This window comes from Poromitra crassiceps (genome assembly GCF_964638095.1).
Source record: "Poromitra crassiceps genome assembly, chromosome: 10".
NCBI lineage: Eukaryota > Metazoa > Chordata > Actinopteri > Beryciformes > Melamphaidae > Poromitra > Poromitra crassiceps.
The window spans coordinates 31,434,202-31,455,581 of NC_139631.1; the positions used below are offsets into that span (position 1 = coordinate 31,434,202).

The 21,380-nt window shown below is 43.9% G+C and overlaps 1 protein-coding gene across 8 annotated transcripts; it reads right to left on the bottom strand.

Annotated features, from left to right (window-relative positions):
- Positions 1-1,336: 1,336 nt before the first annotated feature.
- kansl3 (KAT8 regulatory NSL complex subunit 3) lies at positions 1,337-20,297 on the bottom strand. Of its 8 annotated transcripts, none has more exons than XM_083644372.1 (22): positions 20,158-20,297; positions 19,436-19,741; positions 18,542-18,712; positions 18,269-18,359; positions 15,140-15,325; positions 14,870-15,004; positions 14,619-14,735; positions 14,412-14,510; positions 13,297-13,368; positions 13,067-13,141; positions 12,768-12,925; positions 12,581-12,644; positions 12,275-12,463; positions 11,432-11,588; positions 10,263-10,340; positions 8,039-8,218; positions 7,214-7,301; positions 6,600-6,727; positions 6,065-6,159; positions 5,214-5,412; positions 3,381-3,496; positions 1,337-2,176 (listed from the first exon to the last, which is right to left on the bottom strand). In XM_083644372.1, exons 2-22 carry the CDS (start codon positions 19,651-19,653, stop codon positions 2,171-2,173), a joined length of 2,622 nt encoding a protein of 873 aa, XP_083500498.1. In that variant the 5' UTR covers positions 19,654-19,741; positions 20,158-20,297; the 3' UTR covers positions 1,337-2,170. The 8 variants fall into 8 exon arrangements, with proteins under 8 accessions (XP_083500498.1, XP_083500497.1, XP_083500495.1 ...); XM_083644371.1 differs by having other exon boundaries at positions 3,381-3,499; XM_083644369.1 differs by having other exon boundaries at positions 11,432-11,639.
- Positions 20,298-21,380: the final 1,083 nt, after the last annotated feature.

Here is a 21,380-nt window from a genome sequence, read left to right on the forward strand (position 1 = left end):
CTGTCTGTCTGTCTGTCTGTCACTCACGCGCACACACACGCAATTATTCACACGTGCGCACGTGCGCACTCACTCAAACGCCCACCAACGCGCGGGCACGTACACACACACACGCACGCACAGACTCATGAACAAAACAAAAAAATCAGTGAATTGAGCGCCACCTGTTGCCAATATGCGGAATGGTTACACATTACAAGACGAGATAGCATAGGACCTATAAACATGTTATGGACACTTTGACGTAGGTACCTACCTAAGTGATCTTTGATAGTAGGAGAGAATAATAATAATAATAACCATAGTAGTACATAATAATAATTGGAAGCCATACATAAAAACATAATTTCATATTGAAGTGTTCCCTCTAGGTGTGTTAGGTTACTTTGTCTGTGCAGGATAGTTTGATGATGAACTTATAATTAATTGACCATGTCAGTCATCAGCCACTGCTCCATTCTCAGATATTCTGTTGAAAAGCAGGTTTGGAGACTTTTCCATATTGCTGACTCCTTTGAATATCATTGAAGATAGGCTATAGCCTACCTTGACTAAGCCGAATGCCATTATTCAGGTTATGTGCTCCATCTCCCCATTTTCACACCTATCAACCTCATTCTGAAAAGGGGGAAAGTTGAAATTGAACATTAGATGGAGAGAGTGCCGATGGATTGCTTGAATTTCCACTGCTCATGATGGGAGGCCATGCTGTCCAGTTCTCTTCCCTTTCTGACTGGCATCACTGATGCCTTCCCTGGTTATTACCTACAAAGCCTGGCTTATGTGAGGGCTAAAAGACACAGCACACTGGTCTCTATCTTGTCTGACCTGTCTACACCGTATGTGTGCAAATTGAGAGGATGCCTGCAGAGAAGTGTGGGCTGTATTTATATTGCTGCTGTAAACATGGCAGTATATCTAAAATCATGCGTGAGTCGGCTCCTCGGTTAGTCTGAAGAGGAGCTTGTCAGAAAATGTTCGAGCTTGCTCAATGCCTGTTGGATACATAGGACCAAATATTTAGATTAGCACACTGACAACACAGTTGAGTCAGAGTGTGTTCTTAGAATCTGGCAAACCCCTTTTTACTGTGGCAAACAAGGTAATGTCCTTCCTTTGAGGTGATGACACACACTTGGAGTGCTTTTCGATGGGAAGTATTGCATTCATTTTGGATTTTGTAACTGGGATATAGATATAAATGTAGGCCCCCTAATGGGAACAATATGGACATAAATGTTCCCCAAAACACCCATTTGCATTCGTTGTTCATGTATTGTGGCCTTTTTAAATCAATACAGCATTTTTATTCATGATGCTGAGCACTGTGTATATGAACATAGTCAACACCAGGTAGCTTTGAGAATACTGATTCTGCAATAATATGATTAATCAATACTGACATGTATTAGCATAGTAATTAGACAGACATATGGTAGGTCTATCAGACAGTGAACCGTTAATCACAGTGAAAGACAACTGCTCAACAACTGTAAAGGGAAAATTATGAACTGGCGGTGACTGTGATGATGCAATTATAATTACTGATTAATTATGAGTAACATATTGAAATTTGGTAGTCCTTCACCTAGCACAAGTATACTGTCATCTCACACGAGTAGCCTACCGGTATGTATCTTGTGAACAGAAGAATACAGAAAAGCCTTAATAGTTGACATCAGTTAATCCTAACAGAAGCATGAAAAGCAATAGTGACTACTTTTTTTTACACTCTCAGAAAAAAGGTACAGAGTTGTATCTTTTGTCGCTGGGGATGTGAGGTACAAGCAGCAAGAAAAGGTACCATCACATATGATCTCCTCCCACAGAGAATGACGTGATCACATTTCTCTTTCATTGTCTATGGTTATTCTTCTCGAATACGTTAAGTGAAGTCAAAAGGGTAAGAAGTGAGCCGAGACGTGCAGGCCTCTGTCTGCACTACATCCACAGCACTGACTGGCTCGCTCATCTACAACCATCCCAGCAGACAAGCCCTCTGGAGGATACAGAGCGGCCCCTTTTGCACATTGGGTGTGGGCATTTCTCAAGGCAGGGAGGGCACAGCCTGGTCCCTATCAGCAGGCTGTGGCTCACAGAAGCCCCTGGTGGTGAACGATGGCGTTACATCAAGGTATTTCACAGGCTGGAAACCAACGATGCGACATCGTCACTGCTGTAAAGAAACACATTGAAGCAAATTAATTCAAAAATCCTGAGAGACTTAGCACTAAACCTATAGTACAGTAAGCTCCATAAGTTTTGAACAGTAATGTGTAGTTTGATGTTATGGCTCAATACTCTTGAGTTTGGTTGTGCACTGTTAATGACTGTGGTAGAGTGCATATCTTCAGTTTTATATATTTGTAGCCATATTGGATGAAGAATGCAATAATTACAGCACTCTTTTGTACATGCATCCAAGATTATACTCGGCAAAGCATTTTTCATATGTAGTACTTTTTTCATATACTTTTTTCATGTGCAATTACTCTCACCCGTTACCCTAAATATCATTAATTGCCCAAATACTTGTATTAGTTTGAAATTAGAAGACATGTATGAAAACAGCTGTTGTACAAAACTGGTTCTTCTTTAACTATTCATCAATCAAATAAAAGCAGACAATTTAACCTCATATTCAGATAAGGAGCCCAAATATAAATATTTCTCTATCCATACCACTTAGGAGGCTCACAGTATGCATCTACTAATTACATGTTTGTGTCTATCCTGTGATTCAAAATTGTCAGCATGCACATTAAGCCAAAAGACGCCCTTACAAATTCGGTAGAGATTACATTATAGAGCAGGGTATTAATTGGACAACAGATGGCCTCTGGGGGCAGCATTGACAATGAATGGGGACTTGGTGGGTAATCACTGACTGACCTAAGGGTGGAACTACTACTTGAGACTCTACAATTAATTATAACCCAATCAAACATGTTCTTGTGGTTGCCATGGCAGTGGATGAATTCAAAAGCTCCGGGGGGGGGGGGGGGGGGGGGGGTCTTTGGATGCATGGATAACAATGCAGGCAGTGTGAAAAGAGAACAAACAGGCCCAGGTTGATTTAATCAAGATCACATGAAAACATGTGGCCATCACTCGTGATTCCTATAAGGCTCATTTCACAGTAACCTTTTGAGGCGGTAAAGCAGGAAATAACGCAGGTGCAATCATTAGCATTAATGAGGGCACCTGGCACTGGAACACCTCAACAGAGTGGACGCATAATGGCATTAGCGTACAGCTGCTTTACTTCCTGCTTTTACCACCTCAAAAGGGTTGCTGTGAAATGGGTCCATTACCACCCAAATGAGAAACTGCACTCAAGACGTCTAAAACGTGCCTTTTGATGCTTAAATGAGACACACCTTGGGGTCAGGGGTCCGAGCCGACGCAAAAGCCTCGCCAGCTTGGCTTAGTGATCCCACTCTACTCGGCTGTCCTCCTCGAAGGGTCACCGTTATAGAGGTGGGGGCTTTCTGCCCTACTGACAACACACAAACAAAACTGCTCAGGACTAACAGCTTAACACGCTGATCTATAGCCTTACCCCCCAAAACATCCAAATAGACTTACATTCTTTCATTGACTGGTGACAAATGGTGTCAAATATTTCAGAATGGAAGTCACCTAACACTCAGCAGTAGGGCTGGGTTAAAAAAATCGATTCTCCGATTTTTAATCAATTTTTATTTTAATCCTTTGATATCGATTCATATGTCCAGAGATCGATTTCTTATATTCAATTTTTTTTTATAAACATAGGCTATAATATTATAGGCTGTGTGGTAGTTGAAACATAGTTTCAAGTTGACGTTTATTTATGTTTGTAGTTGAAACAAAAACATAAATACTGTAGGCTACATAAATGGAAATGTTTGATCATTAATATCTACTTTTAGAAATTATATAGGCTGAAATCAAATCACTGTGCATAATTGTGAAAGTGTCTTTATTGACAGATGAAAAGGCTGTTATTTACCCTTTGTCACCACCTGGTGAGTAAATATATGTGTAACTAAAACCATTAAAATTGACAACCAGTCGCGCAAAAAAGGTTGGGAACCCCTGTGTTACATAACTGGACAATCATGTAATTCAGGTTACAGCTCAAAAAACCTTTTTTAATATCACTAACCAAATCGATATTGAAATTAATCTAATCGGAATCGAATCAGGATTAATCGATTCGGAACCTTGTGAATCGGAATCAAATCGATTCTTGAAATTTGAACCAATACCCAGCCCTACTCAGCAGGTTAGCAAATCAAACTGATAGCAGGGTGTTAGACAGACAATGGAAATAATGACTAGTAAAGCAAACATTTGTAGGTTCAAGGGTGAAGGGGAGGAATACAACGCCTGTTTCACACACAAAAAATAGAGAAATGAAAACATGAGTTTGATTCCAGTCTTTATTGCAATGATAGGAACAGCTGGGGTAATACCTTATGCTAAATGCTATTACTTTCCAACACATCTCCCTAAGGGGTTAGCGACTATTTGTATATGGATATTGTATGTGCTTCCTGCAGTGGTGATTTAATGAAAGGGTTTACAAAATGTTATTACATGAAGAGGCAAAAAAAAATAAAAAAAATGAACACAAACATAAAACGACAGCTCTATCAGCTCGACAGATCTGGCATATGAAACTGGATCGGGCCGTTGAAAAGGCCTTTTGTTAAATTTGGTCAATCTTATAACAATGGATTTGTCACTTATTTGTTTTCCTGTCACCTGACTTAATTCACACGTCGTCTGTATCAAATGGTTTCATGCAATCACATTTGAGCTTTTTCTATTTTTACATTTGCAACCATTTCTACATGAACATTATGTATAGAACAGTTGTGAACTTAAGATTTTGACTGAACATCGACTTAGACCTTTCCCTTATGGCTCTTTCTGAACATGAACGATGGGACAAAACACGTCTTCGGCCGCTGATTTGCCCTCAGATGCTACGTAGCTGCATATCTGAATTTCACAAAACTCTTTCAACAGCGAGGTTCCTCTGGGGAAAACTATCTGCATACACGCAGAGAGTGCTGTCCTCTACGGTCCTCTAGCGGGCGAAATCCTCCCTGGCTACAGACCTCCTGATCTACAGACCTCCTGATCTAGTGTTTCCAAAACAAAGGATGAACGGACCCTGGCCATTCAACGTGGCCGGCGTGTTTTGGCAGTTCGAGACATACCAGCGCTCTGGTTGGTGATGTGCGCCAAGCCGGGCAAGCTGCTGGCAAGCTTCGCCAGCCCGCCGTTGGTGAGCAGCTGGTGGATGGCAGTGGTTTTAGCCACTCCTCCCGTGGAGACCAGAGGCACTGTCCGGATCAGAGTGCTGCTGCTGGTAACGATGGAGCTCAGGACCTGCCCGTGGGACTTGCCACCAACCACCTGCGGGTGGAGGAGAGGTAGGTGACACACAATCAGTACGAGGTCCTCATACATATATACACAACAAAAGCGATGAGAGCAGGTGTCCATCTCTATGTACAGTACATATTAATAGCCTCCTAGTCTACTCACACACACACAATGCACATCTTTCTGTTATGTGTGAATAGCTTACAATTCATATCTGCACACCATTCTGTATATACTGATCGATCGGGAGAGTTGTAGACTAGCACATGCTTCCTCTGATACATGTGCAGTCGCCAGCCGCTTCTTTTGTGGTGCCCCGACCGACCAGAGACGGCACTAGCGCAGCGACCAGGACACATTCCCTTAATCCGGCTTCCCACCCACAGACACGGCCAATTGTGCCTGTATGGACGCCCGACCAAGCCGGAGGTAACATAGGGGCCTGAACCTGTGTCCCTTGTCTTGGCAGGCAGGGAAGCCCAATACTGTATGCTGTATTTTGTCCATCTACACCTGATAAGGTGAATAGCTACATATTATGCTTACATATCTGTTTCAACCTGGAAATCTGTCAATGAAGATCCATTTATTTACCCATCTATCTATATCCTATTCTCTGCTGCTGCAATGACCTCATTTCTCCACAGGGATGATTACAGTGTGATTCATGAGCAGGAGGTACCTGGGTGCTGCCTGCGGAGGGCAGGCTAGGAGCTTTGGTGACGATCTCCTGAAGACTGAAGCTTAGGCCTTGTAGTAGACTGCTGGCGGAAGTTGCTACACACAAACACAAAGGCAATGAATAAGCTGAACTCAAATCTGGCCACAGGCAACAATGCCAAAAGAATATTTACACAACTGCTCCTGCTGATAGAAACAACTCCCACTCCATGATCAGGTTGACACACACACACACACGCACACACTGACTGACATGTCCAAAGGGTAAGGTTCGGCACAGTGAAACAGACAGTGATGGCGCAAGAGGCAATCAATGATGATGTTTGCTTGGGATATGTTGTTCTTCTCACACAATGTTCTAATCGAGTGCTCAACATTGGGACACAAAATTTAATCTCCCCCACTTTAATTCAATATATTCATCTCACCCAACAAAGTGGGCAGAAGTGCATTGTGTGTAGTGGCCACTGGGCTGAGATCAGCGGCACATTTGAGAGTACAAACAGGCGTGCGAGGCAGGACATGACAAGAGATACCTTGGGCAGTAGCAGGAACCTGCGCCTGGACTGTTGTGGAGGACCCTGACACCATGCAAGGTTGCACACTGTTGAATGAGCCGGAGCCCGGGGGCAGGGCACTAGACATCTCTGAGAGACTACCAGACCTGTAGTGACACACAATAACCACCAGTCTACTCAGGAGCTACCCCACCAAGTGCCGTTTGGCCATCAGTCAGCTCCCGACCACTGAGTCTACCACTCATCGATAACCATTGCACCAGACACACTTTTGTCCAACTGGTCAGGGTTGGGGGGCGGGGGGGGGGGAGCCATGGTTAGGGGGGTTATTAGTGCTCATTACTGTGTGTGTGTGTGTGTGTGTGTGTGAGTGAGTGAGTGTACATGCGTGCGTGTGTGTGTGTGTGTGTGTGTGTGTGTGTGCATGTGGTGTGTGTTTGTGCGTGTGTGGTGTAAGTGCGTGTGTGAGAGTGAGTGTGTGTGCGTGTGTGAGAGTGAGTGTGTGTGTGTGTGTGTGAGAGTGAACATGTGTACGTGTGCCTGTGCGTGAACGTGTGTGTGTGTGTGTGTGTGTGTGTGTGTGTGTGTGTGTGTGTGTGTGTGTGCGGGCGAGCGTAGGGCGGTCTGCTTACCGTTGGCCTGTAAGGAGTCCAGACAGTTCCTTGGCTCCAGCCACAGTCTGTCCCATTGTCATGGACAGGGGCTTCCCAGATGCTCCCACTATATGGAGAGAGGGAAAATCAGGCGAGTCAGCTTGGCCACAAAGAAGAGAAGAGACACTTATTTCTCTTCTTGGCTCTTTGAAAGTACAACTGAAATCCAGCTCCTCTCACCAAGCAAAATGAGGTCATAACACAGTAATATTACATTTTCCAGAAACAAGTACTGTAACAAATGACTATTTCAGTTCTAGTAATTGAGTATGTTATTTTTCTTAGTGCTCCCCCTAAAATCATCATCATAATGAACGTGAACTGACCTAAATCTATGACTATCCCCATTCTACAATTTGTTTTTGTCATAAAATTAGTCACCTTCTTCGTTCAGTTCAAGTATTTCCTCTATGAGAAAGCCGAAATGAAAAGTCAGTTTCTACACGTGAACATAGTCCTTTCCTTTATCCATTATTCCTTTATTTATCCCCATGGGGAAATTCATCCTCTGCATTTGACCCATCCTCTACCAGGAACCTTCCTAGAACTAGGAGCAGTGGGCAGCCACAGTACAGCGCCCGGGGACCAACTCAAGTTCTTTTGCCATCGCCTTGGTCAGGGGCACTGACACGAGGTATGATCGCTACTATGATTCTTATCAAGCAACAAGATGACAAGAACATTAAATATCAACACTAAGAAGTAATTTGATTTTTGAAATGAGTAAAAAAACAGAAGTGCAATAAATGTATATATTTTTTGCAGCAAAGAGCCCAACATGGTTAACAAGATATAGGATGCTACCTTCGTGTGCAGCAGGGTTGATGGCGCCCCCTGTTGACTCGCCTTGGGCAACAATAGTAACCTTGATCTTGGCTCTCTTGGAGGCTTTGCTCGGCGTGGGGCTGGGCGTCTGTCTCCTCTTCCCATGGGGCCTCAGCTCGTCTCTGTCCAGGCCCTCCATCTGATCACTGGACACTGGCACTGCAACACACACACACACACAGCTCTTCACTGCTGATCACTGGACACTGGCACTGCAACACACACACACACACACACAGCTCTTCACTGCTGATCACTGGACACTGACACTGCAACACAGACACACACACAGCTCTTCACTGCTGATCACTGGACACTGGCACTGCAACACACACACACACACACAGCTCTTCACTGCTGATCACTGGACACTGACACTGCAACACAGACACAGCTCTTCACTAGCCTGGTATCCAGCCCAATATGAATCGCAGTTGTGATCACTCTTCATATGGGTCTGGACCAAGCCCATCCACTGGCGATTATTCAGGACAGATACTGTCCGTGACACCTGATTGGCTGGTCGATGTAGCTAACGTTACCGATGACGCATTGTAGAGTGCTGCAACAACACACCTGTATGTTAAATAGCTAGCTAGCTGTTAGCTATGTTAGCTAAGCCCACTACTGCTGCTGTAACCACTTCACCGACACAGGGCTCAAAACGCCAGTGTGAGTGACCAAACGTTTCACTTGTTCACCAGTTTTGAGCACGTTCTTTCCAGTAACCCATCAGCTTTGAAATCCGTTGAGCTGCTTGTGGCTTGCAGCTAAAGTTAACGTTAAACAGTTGCTGGTGTAGGTACCCGAATGTAAGAGTATTGAACGCAAGAGACGAAGCCTGTGTTTTTTTTTTTACAAGAGCGCTCCTGATGTTGCAGTGGAACCACTAAGTGGAACAACCCATTAGCCTTCAGTTCTTATCAATGTAAGTTATTTGTTGCAGAAACGTCGACGTTGTCCTTTTTTGCGACTGCGACAGATGCAGTCGGTCTGTGTGGAAACACCCACAAAATGTTACTACGGCTGGCACATGGGTGGGGTAAAAAAACAACTACAGTATACAGTATATCTCAATGGGCTGACTCACCAAAGGACGGTGCTGCGACTCTACACCACAGGATTGGGGATTCTAGAGCAGGTAGGTAAGACGTCTGTTCAGATGTGCATTTACTGCATTTAAATCCCCGATCGTGTCTGCCTGGGCCGGGCTAGCAGCTAAACGCTAACTATGCTGAGTGGGGAGAACGACAGGTTCAATTTATCCCACCCTGACCACGCCCCCAGCCAGCTACCTCAGTATCTATGACGAGACATCGACTCAACCTATTGATAGTATTCTGTTACATCACCACGCGGCCATCTTGGTAGGAAAATAAATAACAGGTGATTGTAATCAATTAACAGGTGATAAGCATGGGAATACTATGAATAGGTCAATGAGTTCAATGATTGACACAGACAGCAACCAATCAGTTGGGGCTGAAAAATACGTCACCGAATCAGTGGTGGATAGGCTTGCGTCAAGACCCTAATGAAGGATTCATTGGGGCTGGTTAGCAGGCTAGCTCTTCACTGCACTGCCGAGGCGAACAGAGCGTGGGGGTGGGGTCTGTATTTGCTTGTTTTATTCTTCTCTGTAAACCTGCCTTTCATTCATATCTGGCATTTTCACCATTTATCTCAGTGGTTCTCAAAGTGGGGTCCAGTACCCCGCAAGGGGTCATTGAGGGGATTCCAATGAAAAAAGGGCAATCATTTATTTTCAATACAATACCATCCAAAAGTAACACAATTACATAATGCACGCCTATTTTGGTCACGGGTTTCATACACTTTCAAACATCTAAAAGCAAAAATCATATCAGATCGGGGACCCTGGGACCAAATCTTATCAAGTTTAGGGGTCCTTAATGTGAAAACGTTTGAGAACTACTGCTTTATCTTACTGACCTATTGTCTGTAAAGCACAGTGTAATAAAATGTACTATTCTTTTTACATAAGTGTACAGTTCAATGCAGGAAAATGGATGTTGGGTGAGAATCAGTAATTTAAGTATATGACAACAACCACAGTGTAGTGGGGCAATGGAAACGAGGAAAGGGGTGAAACGAGAGCAAGGAGAGAGAGAGAGAGAGAGAGAGAGAGAGAGAGAGAGAGAGAGAGAGAGAGAGAGAGAGGAGAGAATGAATAGATACTTACCAAAGAGACAGGGAGGGCTGCCGGGAGGAAGGTTTTTCCTCACAAGCATGTTTTGTTTCATAAAAGCGGCGAACTGAGCTGGAATGAATTGGAAACACAGACGGAAAGGAAAGTTGTAGGTAGAGAAGAGACAGAGGATGAGAGGAAAGCATTTCAGTCACGTCTCATCTTGCCCCGTCAGATGTCGGGACGTGATAATCTCTCAACAAAACATTTTATTTACAACCCGTTCTCACACAGCGCGGCCCTCAGCTCGCCCGCTCGTCTCAGCAGAAAGCTTGGTAGCGATCGGGCTGAATGAGTCACTGTAACGGGCTTTACACAAACAAGCGGGGCGGATGTGAGAGCCGTGTGTGTGCAGCTACGAGGGATCACTGGGCACGTGTTGGTGCACGTGAATACGCTCACTGTGTGTTTTTCAATTACTACGTTTACATGCACACAATATTCCGGTTTTTGCCCATATTCGGAAAATGACAATATTGCGAGTAAATGAATAATCCACTAATATTCCCGTTTACATGCAGCCGTAGCTCGCCCTCCCCGACACGTGAGGGAGGGGGGGGGAGAGAGAGAGGTGCAGGTAGGCAGAGTTTTTCTGTTGAGAATAAACCTCATCACTTCGTCCATTTCAGGAGCTTGCTGCTGGAAAGTTTGGCGTTGCGATTATTTGCACATCAAAGTCTTTCATAAAAAGTAGGCTAGTAGCCTACGTTATTACCTCGCAGGCTCGCAAGCACTTTGGACTTCCGTGGGCACCAATCAATGTTTCTCATCTCCTCCCGATCAGAAATGTGGGCTTTTCTTTTCGTATGCCAGAGATGACGGATTATTATATCCCCTCTTCTAGCGCTTTCTAGCACACATCAGTTGACCACAAACAGACAACATGCGTCACAAACTGCGATAAAAAACCCTGATTGAGACGCATATTCCGAATACGCTGTATACATGATCAAAGAATCCTCCTAAATACAGAATAATACTGGAATAACCCACATGTCTTAATCGGAAAATGCTAAATTGGGTAAAATGCAACTGGAATAGGCTGTTTACATGACCCTTATTAAATTCAGAATATTGTCATTTTCTGAATAATAGTGGTAATAGTAGTGTGCATGTAACCGTAGTCAATGTCTCCACAGTTGTGTTGTCTGCTGCAAACCAACCTTGAGCCTGCTTGTGCGTGAGCACTGTGCCGGAGCGCTGCATGTGTGTCTTGAGGAGCTGCGTGGCTGTGATCAGACTGGACTTCTGTGCCGGAGACAAGCCGGACGTCTTTGGTTTGGGACTTGAAGTGGGACTGCTGCAGACACTGGACAGATCCTGAGGACAGAAGTGGACAGAAGTGGGACTGCTGCAGACACTGGACAGATCCTGAGGACAGTGAGAAGAGGAGGAACGCCACAGAAGTCTCCTTTTACTCAAAATGATAAACGAGTTGTTGCAATACCATGATTTGTTTAAAGATGACAAGTTGTTTATTTCAACGTCGTTACAGGTTGATAAATAAAAACAAAACTAAAGTTGCTCTTTAGCAGCTTTCTGGCAAAGCCAAGACCAGACACAGGTGAGTGCATCTCTCTGTGAGCCTCTGGGTACCCTGAATATCTCTGGCTGCTGGATTGAAAGGCCTGCAAGGACTCACCAATGTCGTCAATTACATAGACAGTGTAAATGTTAATCTAATATAATCTTGTCTAATGATTTCTAATAATGCATAATTTGCTTTGAACATGGTAGTGGCAAGCCCAAACTGGATAGGTCTATATACTGAAAAGTATTGAAACAAATTAACAACAGCTCTAACACTGTACTCCAGAAAGACAATATATGTAAAATAATCAGCAGATTCTGGAACAAAAATAACCATCAGCTTGCAGCCAGGATGGAGTATCTGAATGTTTACATTTAAAAAAGAAACACTTCTACATGCAGCTCCATGAAAAGAGGCAAGATGTTAGTCATTTGAGCTGCTGCGTGTACATGGGGAAGACGACAACAAGTCTGACCTCTGAACCTGAGGGGGAGATGGGGTGTCTAAGTGCAGGGGAGGAGGGCCGTCCTCTCTCCATGTCAAAGGGAACCTCCCGTCGAGGCCTCTTCTTCTTCTCTGTGTCCAGGTCCCTCATCTCCCCTGAGCCATGGCCGTGGCCCTCTGCCCGCGTCAGGACCCCAGACAGGAAGTCAGCTATCTCATCCTGCAGGCCAGCAAAGGAGGAGGAACAGAGCTTTTCTCATCAGCCTCATAGCTTCTTTTTTTTTAATGTAGGATACAAAACACTAATTTGCCTGTGCTGCTCGTTGCATGGACTAACCTGAATGCAGCGGTCGACCATGGTTTGTGTCAGTCCCTCTGCTTTCATCTTTGTTGAGTTGATTCTGTGGAGAGAGACCATTTATGGTGACATCAATATTATTTTGAATGATTAATACTGCTACTAGTAGTATTACTAAAGAATACAAAAGTTGGTTGAAGCACTAATTACAACTTGTTTAACGAACCTCAGGTTGTCGTCAGCGCCTCCCACCACCACCATACTGTTGTCCGCCCTCAGCTTCTCTCTGAACTCCTCCATGGCCTCTATGCCGCACTGCAGAGCGTTATGGCCGACCACAAATAACACTGGGGTCTTCATGTCCAACAGCGGGTCATCCACATCCTGCCAACCAGTAACACATCGACCATCCATTACAAGCCACTAACGAGCGGTCAAGCTTTGCTCCTCTCAAATGACTTTATAAAGTAGTATTAACATGAAAAAACATGACATTGTCAGACTTTGCCTTTTGTGATGACTTACCCCTCTTGGTCCATTAACAGTTATAAGGGGGAATCCAAGACACACCACAGCAGTCAGATACTCCATAAGAGATACCTACAGTGTGCAATTGAATAGGTTAACTCAATCAACGTAAGCTTTGCCAAAGAAAAACATACATTTTCATAAATCACAGGAGAGAATCAACGCTTTAGCTTCACATGAGACCGTTATGAGACAGTATAATGAAAGAGTCAGTATAGCAGCCTTACGTGACAAGCGATGAGAGCTCCAACATTCCAGCCAACCAGGACAATGGGTTTGTGGGGGAAGTGACTGTGAACCTGGTGTTTGAATGCATAACATAGTCAATACAGCTGCACTAACTTCACTTTCAAAATAAATATCTAAGAGATCTGTAAATGTGGCCCCTATGTTTTCCATTTTGCCATCACAGACATGGTCGACAGAATCTGTATTTAGAAATTGAGTTTAGATACAAACGAGGAGTGCCACAAAATTGTTAGGTTTGGAGTACGGTAAATTGTTGTTGAAATAGTACTGATTTTTTTTGATTAATTAATGCCATGCATAGATGATGAAATTGTTGAAATATTACTGTGTTTACAACTGATTCTTTTTTATTAATTAATGCCATGTGTAGATGATGAAAAACTAGGGATACACCGATACGAAAATTTTGGCCTATGCCGATAACCAATATTAACATTGCTGTTATGGCCGATAACCGATATTTACCGATGTCAATATGATTTGTATAAAACCACATTTTTATGATCATCACATTTTGTACATACTGAAAAACACATGTTAACACTGAATTTGAAAAAGTTATGCATTTCTTTATTTGCAAAGCCTTTGGAAAAGCCCATAAATCATAGATTTACTGCATTATTTCATATCAATGTGAAGAATTTGGCTGATAATGATAACCGATATTAACATTGCAACATCTGACCGATACCGATATGACCGATATGTTAAAGAATGACCAACATCGGCCGATACCGATATGATTGCTGATATATCGTGCATCCCTATGAAAAACATTTTCATAGGCCTATCAATCAATTACAGCCACATACTGTAGGAACTAGGAATACCAAAAAAAAACGACAGGGCCCTCGGTAGAGTGAGTGCATACCTCTACCAACCTTTCTACAAAGCTTTGTGTTACGTGGATCAATTTGGAAGTTAGGTGCCTTTTTGTGATTGGCCAGTTAATCAGTTCTAAATTGGCCCATGAACTAATTTCCTACAAAGTTTGGTACAAATCCATTCATAACTCTTTGAGATATCCTGCAGACAAACACGCAGACAGACAGACGCGAAAACATGATCTCACTGCCATAAAAAAAAGTCCTACCTCCATGACCTTGGCCCTGACCGTACCCAACATGTGCTCCAGACACTGGGTGATGCCCACATTGGCCCCACTGTTCACATGGGAGTTAACTGGGATGACCTGAGGGAGGAACAGCTGTTATTGGTGCTTTTCTGAGAGGAATAAAAAGCTGGATTCTTGGTAGCGCATGTGGATTTATTTGAGTGACTTCAAAAGACTAGTTCAAACCTTTCCTAAACAGGAGAGCTGAGTTTGCCAGAATCTCATTCGACGTGAGGTAGAGAGGGCGGGATTGGTCGGGCCCGATGGCGCAATCAGGATGAGCGGCGAGCCAGGAAGCTTGCTCTGAAACGCAAATGAAAACAGACACTAAGGCATCTGGTCTTAGCCACTACCTCATTATGAACCAAATACACAGAGCGGAGAAGACGATCATTCGTATTTTTTTAGAAAAGAGCGTGAGTGGCGGAGAGTGGTACCGGTTTGTTATGAGACAGAACTCCTACAGCTGGGTCCCAAGGACGTTTCAGTAACAGCGACAGGGCCTCTGCGCCAGGCGCTCCAGCCTTGAGTGATGATGTCATCAGGAGCATTCTGTCAATGAGCGAGGGCAACTACCCAGACACAGACATAGGCAGGTAATGAATCAAGACTACTCGGGCCTTAGCACTGGCGCACACGGCAAAGTACCGCTTTGACAGGAAACGTGTACCAGCTCTCTCACTCTTCATTCAATTACAACAAAGTACCTTGCTTTTGAGAGTCTGCAGCACGTCCAGGTAAGCAGCCAGCATGGGCAGACTCAGTGATTCGATCATGGTGGTGTGTAACCACTGGGTCAGTTTGGTGTCCCAGTTCACACTGGCTAGCGCATGGCGCACCTTCCTAGCACATTTGTCCACAGCAATCCTACGCAAGACTGGCTCATTGGAGGCCTGAGAGAGAAGATGACACGGGAGATACAGGCAATTCAAAATTATTCTTAAACCATGCTGTTATTTAGGCCAGGTTTTTTTTTTAAGTCTGAGACTGTGGGCCTCCCCTCTGCACCTCGACAAAGCCTGGAACGATTTTTTTGATCCCATAGACACTCAATAATTGAGCTAAGATACCCTCCTATTGCTGTTTGACTTCAGACTACACCAAAAGGTCTGTCTGATTTGTTTGTTTCTGACTCTTGGGAGTCACACACATTTAGGCTATTCTATGTGATCTTCTTTTGATAACTAATGTAATAACTAACATCATATTTTTTCACTTGCATTCACTGAGCCCCCCTGGGGAGGCCCGCCTCCCACTTTCAAAACCTCTGATTTAGGCTATAAAGCACCAACATGACTCAGCCTTCACACTTCTGTATGGTTGATTCATCCTAGTGACTCAGTCTTCAAACACGAGCACAGAATTATTGGTCACCATGAGCTGTCCTGTGTTGAACACATTTCCATTCATTTTGTTAACACATTGAGTGCCAGCCGTTTTTTCAATCCTGTAGGTAAGTTGTGCCAGGTTTTTTTTTGAGGATTCTGGCTCATTTTACAAGAGCCGAGGATTCTTTTCTGTTAAGACTTCGTGAACACCAATCATCTAAAAAGAACTAATAGAATGTGTGCTTTCTCTGTCTAAAAGAGTTAGTTTGCAGAGTTAGTACCGGTAGTTATGTAGATATTAGCCGTTGAGTACAGCATGGTTTCAGAGATTTTCAGAGAGTTTAGAGATAAATGGATTTTTAGAACCACCTCACGTGCCTGTGATTATGGGTGCCCTTGGGCAAGTCTGTATACTGTATTGTGTGTGTGTGTGTGTGTGTGTGTCTGTGTGTGTGTGTGTGTGTGTGTGTGTGTGTGTCTCCAAACTCCTCCCTCCGTCTGTGCTGCGGAGGGAGGAGGCTCCGCGGCCGCTCTCGGGCAGTCTGGACTGTAAAACTGGCTCGTTCGTTTCTTGAGGTGTCGGCTGAGAGCTTTGAAGAAGCTTTTGCGATTCTGGTCTTATTTATGCGCAAAGGTACTCGAGTGTGTGTGTGTGCGCGCGCGCGCACGTGTGCGTGTGTGTGTGTGTGAAATCGAAAGAGTTTTCGCCCAGCTATTTCCTTGAAAATTAGACTGGCTTTCTCCAGCGGACCCGTGGCTGTGGCTTTCTCTCTGTCTGGAGAGAACTGTCGCCACTTAGTGGTCGGTAAAATAGATTATACACATTCTCTTCCTCCAATATTGATATAGAAGACGTAAAAGGGGTTGATTGATGTCCCACCGTCAAAAAAAAAAAATGTTTATGTAAGACGAGATATCTCGTCTTTGGCACTCAACGGTTGGATTATGTAAGACGAGATATCTCGTCCATGGCACTCAACGTGTTAAGAATCAGTCTCCAGGCCCAAATGCAGTTGTATCGTGGGAACTGATTCCAAATTACAAAATGTCCTAAACTAATAATAAACAGCAAAAATCTCATTCCTATTGACGCAGGAGTTTCAGTGACTCCATTCTTTGTCACAAACTGAAACAAAACATGCTTTAGTAGGCACAGCAGCCAGGATGATTTATCTCCCCCCCCCCTTATGTACTGCAACCTAGACATATTCCCTCAGCCTTCTGATGCAATATGTGCATAAACAACTGGAGTAAGACGAGATAGAAACCTGAAGTGGCTGCAATACAAACCTCTACAGAAAACGCCCCCTGCTGAGGTGTCTTAGTTTGCAGTGAAGAATGCAAACCATTTATTTGTGACTGAATAGGTCTGAACCCTGGCTCAAGTTATGCTGTTGCAGCATTTTGCATTTCTATCCTACTCTTATTATCCATCTTCACTATAACTGGGTGCTTCCTTAAAGGGATCTGAGAAATGGCCTGTCTGACCAAATAAGAATGGTAAAAGTGAGAGAGCAGTGAGTGTGTTGAACAGCTATTCAAGCAAAAACAGAAGTAATGAATTATGATACCCATTGTCTATGTAACTAAAAAAGAGAGAGAGGGGGGGGCAAAGACTGCGACCAAAAAATCGAGTCTCAGCATTGCAGGTGTTTCTCATTGCTTATGCTTTGAGCCGTGACAGAATGCTGAAATGGTTCCACCTGGCTCTCGCAACTGGGGTTGAAAAACACACCCAATAACTGAAAACTCAAAACACCTGAGAGAGGTCCTTGTCATCTTCTTTCTTTCTTATTCTCTTTATTATTATTATTTTATATACAATTGACAAGTGGGCAATCTCTGTTCTCTGTCTGTTCCGTTTAAATTTTTGTCCCGCTGATGATGTCATAGGCATTGTGACATCACTGATGATGTCACAAGCAAAATAAATCATCTTATGACATCACTGATGATGTCATAGGCACTGATGTAAAATTAAGGGGGGCACACACACACACACACACACACACATGTAAACTTAAAGGGACACTCTGCCGATTTTCAACCAGCTTTGTATCATTAGAACATCAGTAGTATATCAGAAAACTGTAAACTGTTTTGAAGTCATTAATTTAGTTTGACAGTTATTGAGAGTTGATTTGAGTTAAGTTGTGGACCAGTAAGGTCATTCATGCACAAATGACATCAATGGTCCACAACTTTACTCAAATCAACTCTCAATAACTGTCAACTTAAATTAACGACTTCAAACCTGTTTACAGTTTTCTGATATACTACTAATGTTCTAATGATACAAAGCTGGTTGAAAATCAGCAGAGTGTCCCTTTAAGGGCAATAACATTTTGTGAGCAACACACACACACACACGCACGCACGCCAATGGAGCAGGCGAGGCCATGCAGCAGCCGGGCTGCGTATGTGAGCTGCAGGGCGATCCTAGGAATCGAGCGCACACAGCGCGCGAGATGTCTAGTAAAAAAGATTAGGAGAAAGATCAAAACTTACATGTTCATTGGCTAGCCGGGCTAGTCTTTCAGCTTGCAGAGCTTTAAGCACTTTATTGAACAATTTGTTCTGAGCCACTGACCATCCAGTTCTGAAACAGAATGATGTGGATTACTGCAAAACTTGTCAATAGGGGTAATCTATAAAAGCATTAGGTGGCATGTCAAAAACAGTGTATTGTAACTGAGAAATACTTGAAGTTAAAACATCTACGGTAAATGATACAAGTGTCAATGTCTCATCTATGGACTGCTGTGCCATATATTTAATTACTTGTTGATGTGTTCCTCCCAGTCCTCGGGGGGTGGGGGGCTATCAGCAATAGTGCGAGCAAACAGGACGTGCCGCTCACACTCCTTCATCACACTAAGAGCTTTCTGGTTGTCATAGAGTGGAACAGGTGTGGGTGTGACCGTTTCCACATCGATTAAAGGGTCACACTCTCTGCAGACAAAGATGAAAATGATACAAGTCAGGTTGGGCCAAAACAACAAACAGTTCAACAATCAAACTCTTAATTGTGAGATTTATTTGAGGTTATTAGGTTTCAGAAATGTAGAGTCATGCTGATGGCAATTCTAAGCTGCAGTGTTATCTGAGCTATAGAGCTTGCAGAGTTGATGTGACGCATTGTTCTCTCGCATTCAAACGTGGCGTTCCTCCCACTGTACGGCCACACTTGCGCGCCGTTTGACGCATGCTGACGCTTGGCAGTATGGACGCTCGTCGCTTGGTGGGCGTGGAAACCCGGAAGCAGCAGCTAGCTCCCAAGCTAGCTGCTGCTAGATTTACTTTGCTTCTTTGAAAATTGGCGGTAGAGAGGAAGTGGAAGAGGACAGGAAGGGTAGGTCCTAGGACGAGCTCAATTGGCTAGCTTTGAACTTTGTCAAACTCCACCCCGCTCCCTCTGTTGCCCACTGTCGCTTCACAAGCCTGCTACGCATCATCTGGTATCCCAGCATGCTTCGCGAGGCGTCGAACAGCGTGTTCAATACAAAGTGAATGGGCAGCAGCGGCGCGCATCACTCTTGTCAGCATAGGGTATTCAACAAACACGTAATCAACTCTGCAAGCTCTATCTTTGATAATGATAACTAGCTGTCTTATGTATGTGCAGGACAAATTTCCCCTTGTGGATGAAAAAGGTAATCTCGTCGTTTTACTCACAATTTGGCATCAGGTTGGCGGCGGGGGGTGACAAACAGTGTCCTTGTGGGCCGGGCACTGCTGGCATCTGGGTGGGCATTCCATGGCTTGGCGTAGCTGTGGTCTAGGAAGACCAAGTCCAGCTCTCGTTCATGGGCTGACAGCTGAAATAGCAAGGATGTGCCCATCTTCCGTGCTGATATCTGGAAGTCCTTATCCCCACCACGGTGCATCCTCATCTGGGGCCCCAAAAGGGCCCTAGAAAGGGCTCAGCAACTTATGAGGACTCAGACCGACTTGGAGGGAGAGGGTGCAAAACGTCATTATCTGAAACAAAAAACAACAGGATTTTCTGTATTTGACTTCGAAGAAGGAACTTCACATCCAAGATAATGTAACACAGCTACAAAGAAACATCTATGTGATCTCGACCATGTCACCAGTGTCAGTGCACCACCACCACCCACCCACTCACTGCCATGTATGCACTGGATAGGATAGCATTAGCTAGCTAGCTTTAACATCGTTCTACTTGTATCAAGGTTCGACAGCACCACTGTACTGAAACAAAAAACAAAACAGGGAACAACAAACCCGACGTAAATAGATGTTCAACCTGAATGTTAACTAGTTGGTTTATTTATGAGTTTGACGGCTCTGGGCTGGCCTAACGATAACAGGCTAACTTAGCTAACATTAGCAAGCTTAATGCTAGCTAATTCTCGTTCTTCAATGCAGCTCACCGTTTGGCTCTATTCTGCCATGCTCATCGTGATGTTGACACGTTTAAAATCGTCTTTAAGAGCCAACGAATACAAAAGGACAACGTATTTCCTTTTAGCCACTGAGGTTTATATCATACACAGAAATGTTATGCGTGTAAAGGCTCACTTCCCTTTGTTATGTGACTGGTTGCCATGTTTTTGCTCCATATCCCCCTTTTCTAGCAACTAAAACGGTTGGTTGCAAAGCCGCTCTCGAGGACCTGCATTTCGACCAACCTGGCAACTCACAGTGTGGCGCTTTCAGGGGGTTATGCAAAACCTGGACTGGTTTATAGTAGACGCTGGACCACGTCACACAAACAGACGGATTGCAGATGCATTGCTCATGTTAATAACCGGTCCATAGCCTCTGCCTTAAATGCTCTAATTTCAAGTACCGTGGCATATTCTCCAAAAGACTAATATCTTGAGATGAGAATGACCTTTTTCAAGTACATTGAGGAAGTTTCCACTGTAGGCTACTATGTGCTGGATTATTTGAATTGGAACGCGCTGCAGGTGACACCATCGAAGACCTCACAGTTGCTCGAGTGACATCAGTGATGACATCACAGCCGCTCGAGTGACATCACAGTTGAGTGACATCACCAATGACGGTGGTCCAGTCCATCATGACATCAGATCCTTAGGTCGCTGGTTCGAATCCAGCTCGCAGATGTCCCAATGTGTATGGTCTCATCACTTTGTGTGAGAGCGCCTTTTCTACATACTGGTACACGTAAATAATAATATTCAGCCTTTGAATGACTAATCTAATTGTTTCTATTAAGAAAAAATGTACTTCCCCCTTAAATTTCTGGAAGTTACATGTGATTGGAGACAGGAGGGACCAGCCCCCCAAACCAGCCCCCCCCCCCCCCCCCCCCCCCCCCCCCCCGCCTTATTTAATTCCAAAGGTCCCATCAAGATAAAAGAGAGAACCCCCCATCGAAAATACAGTCCCTTTATTTTATCTTCTTACCTGACCACCATTCAAATCTTGTCTAACAAGCCAACATGGTGAGTTTATATGATCTTAAATACATTGAAAATACAATTGTTTAGTTTAACTTTGAGGTTTTGGGCAAACTGTTGAGTGCTGTTTTGGGTAACACTTGATAATATCTGCACACTATGAAGCATTATTTAGCCTACTTAATTCATCATTTATAAAGCATTGTTCCTGCAATAATAAACATTAG

Excerpts from the sequence above, each read along its gene's own strand:
- kansl3 (XM_083644368.1), bottom strand. The coding sequence starts at position 19,653 with ATGAGGATGCACCGTGGTGGGGATAAGGACTTCCAGATATCAGCACGG. Across the intron at positions 11,640-12,274 it reads TCTCCCCCTCAGGTTCAGAG|GATCTGTCCAGTGTCTGCAG; the intron begins GTCAGACTTGTT and ends CACTGTCCTCAG. Across the intron at positions 6,728-7,213 it reads GGACTCCTTACAGGCCAACG|GTCTGGTAGTCTCTCAGAGA; the intron begins GTAAGCAGACCG and ends GTGTCACTACAG.